Source organism: Arachis ipaensis, chromosome B6, assembly GCF_059453495.1.
Source record: "Arachis ipaensis isolate K30076 ecotype BB chromosome B6, ASM5945349v1, whole genome shotgun sequence".
Taxonomy (NCBI): domain Eukaryota; kingdom Viridiplantae; phylum Streptophyta; class Magnoliopsida; order Fabales; family Fabaceae; genus Arachis; species Arachis ipaensis.
This window is the reverse complement of record NC_142441.1, coordinates 136302498-136312697: the sequence shown is the minus strand read 5'-3', so window position 1 is coordinate 136312697 and position 10200 is coordinate 136302498. Positions and strand designations below refer to the sequence as shown.

At 33.1% G+C, this 10200-nt stretch overlaps 1 protein-coding gene across 2 annotated transcripts; it reads left to right on the top strand.

Moving 5' to 3' along the window:
• Positions 1 to 809: 809 nt before the first annotated feature.
• On the top strand, positions 810 to 9675 carry HEMG2 (Flavin containing amine oxidoreductase family). Of its 2 annotated transcripts, none has more exons than XM_016306775.3 (18): positions 810 to 1018; positions 1293 to 1332; positions 1612 to 1747; positions 2484 to 2549; positions 2774 to 2824; positions 2962 to 3018; positions 4172 to 4248; positions 4398 to 4434; positions 4587 to 4652; positions 5193 to 5233; positions 5905 to 6043; positions 6215 to 6382; positions 7678 to 7752; positions 8062 to 8185; positions 8274 to 8382; positions 8481 to 8555; positions 8628 to 8734; positions 9283 to 9675. In XM_016306775.3, exons 1-18 carry the CDS (start codon positions 988 to 990, stop codon positions 9399 to 9401), a joined length of 1518 nt encoding a protein of 505 aa, XP_016162261.1. In that variant the 5' UTR covers positions 810 to 987; the 3' UTR covers positions 9402 to 9675. The 2 variants fall into 2 exon arrangements, with proteins under 2 accessions (XP_016162261.1, XP_088346439.1); XM_088490313.1 differs by having other exon boundaries at positions 4398 to 4467.
• The last annotated feature ends 525 nt before the right edge of the window (positions 9676 to 10200 follow it).

Sequence of the window (10200 nt, the reverse complement as noted above, 5' to 3'; positions counted from 1 at the left end):
ACTTATAATATATCAGAGAATATATGGCACACGTGACATGTGATATGACATGAATATAAACTAATAATAATAAACTAATAATTTTGTGATATATAGTATTAATCTATTACATTATTATGTCATATAATACTTAATGTGATATATTATTATAATTTGACTATTGAAAAAATTAATTTAACTTATATTTTATCTTTATAACTAATTTAATCATTCAAAAATCTATTTAAAAAATGAATATCTTTTATGGACGAATTTTGTTACCCACCCATAATTTAATTAGTTATATGTGCAAACGCATATAGGATAAAATATATAATGCACACACTCTAAAGAAAATTATAAACACAGTAATTAACTAGCTAGCAATGTATACAAGATTAAGCTAACAGTAATACACATAACAGTTAATTAGAAATGCACATGAATATAAACTAACAATGCACAATATATGTACACACATAAACAATTACTTTATAAATTTTTTAAATGAATATTATCACTCCTATTTTGATAATGTTATTTTTTTTATAAATTCGTACAACATATAATATAAAATACATTATCAAAAATAAAAATAAAATCATCATTTTCCATTTTTTAATCAATGACGTAAATTTTTAATTCAAATCACATAAAATTTATTAATATGAAATTATTATAAAAAAAATTCTGTAATCAAAATAAAAAACTTAAAATATTTATAAAAATATTTGTATCTGAATTACACATGAGAAGTAGAAGAGAATTTAGTTGTTTAAAAAAGATTTGAGAATTTTAAATTTATAAAGCAAAAAATAGAATAAAGAACTAGTCTAAAAATGAATTTTTGGCATGTGAAATTGTGAATAGCTTCAGTCATCACTGATTCACTGAATATGCTGCCCCGGCGCGTAGACCAAAAACATATATGAGCTTTGAGGCTTTGACCACTGACCATATCCCAATTCCCAACTGCTGAGTGCGCTAACCACCAAAACGCACACAAACATGGCTTCCTCTGCCGAACACGATAACCCAAGTAACCCCCTTCACTCTCTCTCAACGCTCACATTTTCTCTAATTTCTGCCTATTATTATGATTATGATATTGGTTATTACTTCAAACAGTAATTAAAACGTTATCTTTGTGCATGTATTCATTTGAGTGTAGAACTAAAGCGCAATTCAGAGAATGTGTCACAATTCAGTGTTATAGTTCCATTGTTTATTTAATGATGTATTTTGAATTGTTTTCTACCCCCTCAAATTGCCTAATTATCGAAACCTTGACTTGGTCCTTGTTGGTTTTGCAGGATCTGCAAAAAGAGTTGCTGTTGTTGGTGCTGGGGTAAGGTACGTTTTTTCTTCTTCTTTCCTTGGTATCATCAAATTTTCTGTTGCTTTTATCGTTTCTATATATCTTTGTAATTAGTTATTTGCTAATTCTTGAACTTATGGGTAGCCTTGGTATAATAGTTATAATGAATTAAAGTACAAGTGGGGGCACTGATAGCATTGTGCCACTTATTGTGTCTAAAATTGAGTTTAAAATGAATGATAAAATGTCATTTCAAGTTGTTTCTTTCTTAGTCGCGATAACTAGCACTGTCTAACTTTGTATTGTGGTGGAAGTGGGCTTGCTGCGGCTTACACATTGAAATCACATGGTCTGGATGTCACTGTATTCGAAGCTGAAGCAAGAGCTGGTGGGAGGTTAAAAAGTGTCTCACATGATGGTCTAGTTTGGGATGAGGGAGCTAATACAATGGTAAGTTTACTAGTAGCAAGTGTGCCGAGATACTTAAAAATTAAAAGCTACAATATGTGTTAGCTATGACCCATAGATACTGACTTGGACACTCCACATTACTTTGACATGGGCCCGGATAGCTAGACACAGAAAAATCTTAAAATGATAGGACATGGATGCATATGTATATGTTCAAGATTTTTATTTTATCATGTCTCTGCCAAAACTTTTTGAAACATTCTTAAAACATGTCATTTGTGTCAATGCTTGTTTCTACTAAGTTTGTTTCAATAAAGTATCCTTTTATTGGCATTTTTTTAGCTTATATCATCAGTAGATTGAAGATAGAGATAACTAGAAGTGTATTGAATTGGGAGTTCCCTGCAATGTATTGAGGAACTGAAGAAAATCCGGGGAAACTCTGCACAGAACCTATAGGGTACAAAGAAGAAGAGTTATAATCATAACTTCTTGCTAACTAATAGGTTCTAACTTCTAACAAACTACTCCTAAGTAACTTATGTGTCCTTACATATGAACATGAATCATACTACCTAGCAATTTGGTCTCTATAAAGTTTCACAACTTTGATCTTTGCATCAACAATTATTTATGTGAACTTTGTTTGAAGAGCACATTTTGTTTTAGAGGAGGGCTTGTAAGTTGTATGTTGTAATTAGTTTAATTTGTTCTACACATGCTTCAATGCCAGAAGTTCTTGCTATTTCGTTGTAAATTTATTTGCATTGTGCAGACTGCAAGTGAATTGGAGGTTAAAGAATTGATTGAAGCTCTTGGCCTTCAAGGAAAGCAACAGTTTGTAAGAATCTTCTATCTTGGAGAATTAAACGTACAAGAATACAATTTCATATTACTAAGCCTCTCTTTCATTTATCTTTGACTGCTGGCCTCTTTCTAAACTCTATCTATTTGAGCCTCAGCTCTTTGACTTATAATTTTGATTTTGTTGTTGGAATTGGAACTTTAATAATATTTATTGAATCTTTATTCTGGTTATAAATGATATTCTTTTTATCATTACAGCCAAACTCACAGCATAAGCGCTATATTGCGAAAAACGGAAAACCAGTTCTGGTATGTCTTGCATACAAGTTTTGGTTTTCTAAATTATCGGTTTCTTTTTCAACTACTATAACTGTTAAATGGGTTTCCATGCTTTTTGGCTATCTATTTCTCACAATTAAGTATGAAATGTGGCAACATTTTCAAAGGTACCAACAAATCCTGCTGCACTACTGAAGACGCAACTCCTGTCTGCACGCTCAAAGGTTCCTTTCCCAGAACATACCTAAGGATCTTCCTGCTTCCAAGCTTATGGAATTTTAACTGTCATGTTCTTGCAACATTTTGTATATTAGTAATGCTACCTACATATACTAACAACACACACACACACACACACACATACACACACACATTTTTTAATATCATTTGATACCCACTGTAACATTTTACAAAGTGTTCAGATTTGGGGAAATCTTTGTGTATCTTTTTTCTTTTTTAATTTGTTTGGCAGCTGTCAGAACATTTTCCAATGTTTGCAAAATGTAGTTTAATAGTTTAAGTAAATCATGAATCTCAAGACTGAAATCAATCTGAGGGTTTGGGATATGCATGGTATATTAGTTGACCTTTGGTGGCACTAGCTCTGGGATGTGACAAGTATGTCCAAAAAGAGATATAAGGTTATAAGCTCAAAAATTAGACCTATGGTGTGACTTTATTGGTACAGAAAACACTGATGCACCTCCACGCAGATGATCACTAGTTATTTCTCTGTCATACATATTCTTTAGAACTCAAAAATATCCGATATGAACTCTGTCCTTATCTAATACCTTCAACAGGTTTGCTCATGCTAACTATCCTAGGCTGTTTCCTAGATTGGTGAAGACCAGGTGTAGGTCTTAGTTTCCTTCAATATTTTTCAATCAAACCAAACAATAGTTTATAGCTCAACGCCTCAACCTACCTGGCACACAGAAGATTTTCCCACCCCCTAATATGCAGGTATCTCATGTTAGTCTTCTCGGTGTTCACGATTACTTTTCAACATTCAACATCTCATGAACTTGAGCTTTCATCATCTGATGTTTGCACATTTTAGATATATTTCATTCTCGCAATTGTTTGCAGATGAAAAGTTCTTGCTTGCTCTCTAAGAATACCAAACTTGGGAATCTAAAATGAGATGCACTCTACGACATTGAAACCTAAGTTAGAAAATAAGATAAAGTTCTAGACATAATTTGGATGAGGGAGTGATTTATATAGAAGATAAATTAGAGCTTATTTTTTTGCTGTCCTTTTATTTCTATTGGTGATGTTGATTACCTGCTCTAAATATAGCTGGTAAAACCTAGTCATGTATTCACCATTAAAAATATATAAGCTTGCCTGCTGATTTTCTATAATTTGCAGATCCAGCTAATTTTTGAACCATTTATGTGGAAGAGAAGTGACCCTTCTAGTGTGTGTGATGAAAATTACACAGAAAGGTGCGATAATCTAAGTTATTCACATCAAGTTCTATAGAAGACCCTTGCTTTCTCTGTACTTTTTTTTTTAACAGATTTATCCGTACTTTATATTGTACCATATGTCGAAAATGGTATCCTCTGATGACCTTTTATTTTCTTTCTTTCAGCGTTGGTAGTTTCTTTGAACGTCATTTTGGGCAAGAGGTATACACCACATGGCATTACCATCACCCGTGTGTAATTTTTCTGCTAATTTCTAACATGTTAAATGCTTACTGTGCATACAATTCCTGGTGCATAGTATTCTTTGCGTGGACTGATGTGGCTTTTGTCTTCTTATAACAAATTGTTTGAAGGTCGTGGACTATCTTATTGATCCTTTTGTAGGTGGTACAAGTGCAGCAGATCCGGAATCTCTTTCTGTGAGTTCATTCTCAGAATTTGAAATATTTCTACAGTAGTTCATATTTCAGGCTTTTCAATATGAATTTGGTTGTAACTGATTTTGGATATAATATCTTAGTCTGTTGTTCTTCAAATTCTATAATTTATATACCAAGGAATTAGTTGACTACATAGAAACTAGGCAGTCCTAGGAATTAGTTGTATAGACACTAAGCACTCTCCTAGAAAATTCTCACTTATATATAATACACACTTCAATATCAATAGGAGCAAGCTTTTGTTCTCTCTCTCTCTCTCTCACACACAGACACACACCTATTTCTTAATCTTTTCAACTCATATTAACGACTGACTAATGGTGTCCTAAAAATAAATCACGTGACTACTGCGTTCAAACAGAACATTTGCGCACTCACAAGCATGATACCATGGAAACTTGGTCAAAATGCTGGTCAAACCTTAAGATTTTATAATTTAACCAGTTGGGACAAAAGCTTTAATTGCCCTATCTTTTGAGTTTTTGAATCTAATTTGCTTCCTTCATATATTTCAAACAGATATGCCATACTTTCCCAGAGCTATGGGATTTGGAGAAGAGGTATTACACTTGCATGTAGTGCTGTTAAATTAAAAATTAATGGAGTCAATGATGCCTGATATTTTTAGCTCAAAACTATATTCTAGTTGATCTTTTCCCTTGAAATCAATATAATATGAACTATAGAGTCCTGACTCCCTCTCAGCTGTATACTGTTTCCAAACTCATTGGTGTTATATTAAAGAATATAATAAGGAATGGCTATAATGATTTTTTTGATATGACAAAGTTGTGTCCTCATTGCACAGGGACCTGGTGAACTATCTGAATCATTTTTGCCATATATGTGCAAAAGCCATGACTCTTTCTCTGTAGGCAATTTCAAATTCATGTTTATTTGTTCATTTGTATTCCATGTATTGTATAATGTTCAACTGTGGCTTTTCAGCCTTTTTGCACTTTAGTAGCCTTAGTTGCACCCAAACTGTTGACTATATAGTTTAGCCAAGTGGTAAGTGCTCAATTCAAAATAACAGAAACAATCTGATTTAGTACTTGTTCAGGGGAAAGAGTTGCCACCCGAAAATTTGCACATTCTACATAACTTAGCCTTTTAGCTACAAAGAATTGAAATTTGAATATGGGAGTTTAGCATGAGTCTTTCCTAGATATGAAAACATCATTTTTATTTATATATTTTGAGTAATGTTTGTGTACCCTATACGTTTCAGGTTTGGCTCCATTATAACTGGAGCTTTGAAGTCAAAGTTATTTTCTAAACCGGATAAAACTAGTCAAAGGAAGGTAAAGATTGCATCAAGAAAAGACAAGCACAAGCGTGGTTCATTTTCTTTCTTGGGTGGGATGCAGGTATTGACTCATTGTGCAAATATTTCTTCTCTATGAAAAAAGAGGGGAGGGGGGGGGGGGGGGGGACAAACAAACAAACGTGTTTTGCCTGATTAGAGACATAACATTGAATATCAAATTTGTATGTTTAGCAACGTCTCTTCCTTCATTATGTAATTTTATCCAGTGCAGACACTGACTGATGCATTGTGCAAAGAGCTCGGTCAAGATGACCTTAAATTAAATTCAAAGGTTTTGACATTAGCGTACAATCATGATGGAAGTTCTTCATCACAAAATTGGTCTATTTCTTGTGCTTCCAACCAAAACATAGAAGGTGTTGATGCTGTAATTATGACGGTTAGTATGGTTTTTTTTGTTGTTATCACTTTTTACTTTGACATTGATATCCCATTAGGTGAGGTTAGGTTTATACATAAAATGTTATATTGGTCTACCATAAGCCATGTGTGCAGTTAAACTATGAAATCTAAATATTGTTTAAATATTTTTCACTTAATAATTTTTCTTAGCTTCCCTCTTCCTCCTTCCGAAATAGTTCAAAAAAGGGAAGTCAGGGAAAGGCTTATCTGCCATACAACAACAACAAAACCTTGTCCACTAGGTGAGGTCGGCTATATAGATCAAACGACGAACGACGTTATTGAACTCTATCATGTATTATGTCTACAGAGAAACTGTTTATATGTAGATCTCGTTTGACTACCTCATGAATAGTCTTCCTAGGTCTTCGTCTGCCTTTCACCCTTTGTCCATCTTCCATCTCAACCATCCTCTTAACTAGGTGCTCTGTCGGTCTTCTTCTCACATGTCAAAACCACCTGAGACGCGATTTTACTATCTTTTCCACGATAGGTGCTACTCCAACTCTCTCTCTTATATCTTCGCCCCTTATTCTATCCAATCGCGTATGACCACTCATCTAACTCAACATCTTAATTTCTGCCACACTTGACTTATGTTCGTGCTCCTCTTTGACTGTCCAACACTCTATACCATAAAGCATAACCAATCTGATAGCAGTGCGGTAGAATTTATCTTTAAGTTTTAAAGACATTTTTTTCACATATGAAACCAAACGCACTCCACCATTTTGACCAACTTGCCTAAATCCTATTATTTACATCCTGTTCAATCCTCCATTATCCTTATGATACACCAAAAATACTTAAAATTTTTAACTTTTCGTAGGATGTTTTCTCCAATCTTCACCTCTGTATTAGGGTTTTCTTTTCGGCGGCCGAACTTACATTCCATATATTCTGTCTTGCTACGGCTTATGCGCAGACCATACACTTCTAGAACTTATCTCCATAAATCAAACTTCTTATTTAGGTGTTTCCTTGATTCTCCCATAAGGACGATATTATTGGCAAAAAGCATGCACCATGGCACAGGCTTTTGAATATGCTCTATGAGTACTTCAAAGACTAATGTAAAATGGTATGGACTTAAGGATAATTCCTAATGTAATCCTATACTAATAGAAAATTTCTCTGTCACACCATCTTATCTGCTATAAAAGGAAAGAAAAACTTTAATTTTGTTGAGCACAATGCCGGTAATTTTATTTCATTACACAGTTTTTGTGGAACTTATTACACATTGTAAGTTGTTACTTTTGTTGTACTTAGGCTCCCCTATCTAATGTCAAGGAGATGAAGATCACAAAAAGGGCAACCCCGTTCCCACTTAATTTTCTTCCTGAGGTACACAATATTTTTCAAGTTGATCTGCACTTCGGTTAGTTCACTTCAAATTTTAATGTTTAGTGTATATAGGGTGACATCTTATGCTCTTCTTTCACCATTACAACTTGGTCTGGCCTATCACAGAGTGTTATAGCCTAGAAAAATCCATTTGCTTGTGAATTTGAATGCTTACCATGTTTTAATTGGAGTTTGTGCATCATCTATATTTTAGAGGATGTTCCCATAAATATGAACTAATTAGATTGTGCCTTTACTACTTTCCATTTGTTAGAGTTTTCCAAAAGTATCTCACAATTCTTATTGTAGGTGACCTATGTGCCACTCTCGGTCATAATCACCACCTTTAGAAAGGAGAATGTTAAGAGACCCCTTGAGGGATTTGGAGTTCTTGTTCCTTCAAAAGAGCAACAAAATGGTTTAAAAACTCTTGGTACTTCTTCCATAAGTCTATTCCTCAATCAAACCTCAATAGCCTAAAATATTTTCTGACATGTCTGATTAATAATTTTTCTCAACAGGTACACTTTTTTCCTCTATGATGTTTCCAGATCGTGCACCCAGTGATTTACATCTCTACACCACCTTTATAGGGGGGACAAGAAACACGGATCTCGCAAAAGCTTCAACGTACTTTATATCATAGTTATAATCATATGTTTCTGGAAAACCGCATATATTCTTTTCTTTTTCTCTCCTTTTTGCCTACTCATTCTTGTTCACTGCAGTGATGAGCTTAAGAGCATTGTGACTTCTGACCTGAGAAACTTGTTGGGAGCAGAGGGAGAGCCCACATTTGTCAAGTATGTCACGTCATCGATTTCTTTTTGGTGTAAACTCTACTTAGTGTTCTTACATATTACATTTAATGGCAGCCATTTCTATTGGAGCAAAGGCTTTCCTTTGTATGGGCGTAACTATGCATTAGTTCTTCAAGCTATTGACAAAATGGAAAAAGATCTTCCTGGATTTTTCTATGCAGGTAACTTCTTTTGGTAAAGATTTGATTGTTAAAGTATAATTCTACCAATTGTAAAAGAAATGATTGCTAATTTACAGTTGGTATAATTATTCAACTACATAATTTATGGTTGGTAGAAATCATTGCTTGCATTCACAAGTTTATGGTGGCTCTAACCTAAACTAAACACACAAATTTTTGTTGAGGTCAGATGAAGCCACAAGTGCATTTATGCAAAGTTGTAAATGCTAAAATTCTATGCAGATCTCTTCTATCCAATTCTTATAAGGATAACATCATATAAAACTGTGCATTAGCTAACTTTCCTAAGGTTTAGTGAAATTCATCATGATTCTGTTTGTCCAGGTTTGTGTTGTCATATTTATAGGAATATTAGTGTTATATTTTACAAAATATAAGAGGGTATTGGGTGTATGTTGTAAAAGATAGAAGAGAGTCAGTTAAATTTTACCAGATCCCAAGAGAGGCGAGTATAATTTTCCCTATAAAAATTGATGAGTTGTACAATAATTTAAATTCTGATTTGCTTTAAATGAATAAATTGGCAGGTAACCACAAAGGTGGGCTCTCAGTTGGCAAAGCAATAGCCTCAGGTTGTAAAGCAGCTGATCTTGTTATCACTTACCTCAACTCTTCTTCAGAGAACAACATAGTGCCTGATAAATGATTGTCATGTGTTGTATGCTTTCTTTTTACGACTATGCTACGTATATACTAAAATCAGCTACCAGTATAAAATACATGTTAGAATACAGATATACATTAAAAATAAATTAAACCATACATGTATTTATACACAAATACATTGGTGGCTGATTTTGGTATACGAATAATATTTTTGTTCTTTTTATCATAATGGTTTTATTAACCCTATTTAGCTTTGATGAACATTGTAATATCTAATGCTCTTTATAAATAGTCCCCTTTTTGAATTGAGGAAAGGAAACTCAAGGAAGTTCATTCTAATCCAATCATTTATATAAGCGAGAATTGTTATGCCGAAATACAAATTGAGCTTAAACTTTTACCATACTCTTAGGAGAACTAGCGCCTCCATGACGTGGATATTTCTTACTCATACAAATATTATGGATAAATTTTTATCAAGAAAAAAGTAAAAATTGAGAATTGATTTTTTTTACCCAACAATTAGCCAATAAACGAAAAAGCAAGAGGAAGAGAGAAATATGTTTTGGTTTATTGAAGAGAAACAAAAATTTTAAGAGAAAAATAATATTAGACTAATTGCTGGAAGAAAAATTAATTTCCTAGATTGGAGGCAAGAGAATACATTATATTTACTCCAAACAATTAAATATCCCTAAATTTATTTAAAATTTAAACTAAATACAAAAATCTAGATTGTTTATTTATCCATTAGTAGGTTTATTGCACTATTTATCTATCTGTTATATATAATATAATAATATATAAAAAAAGATCAAAGTAAGATTATATAATAAGCT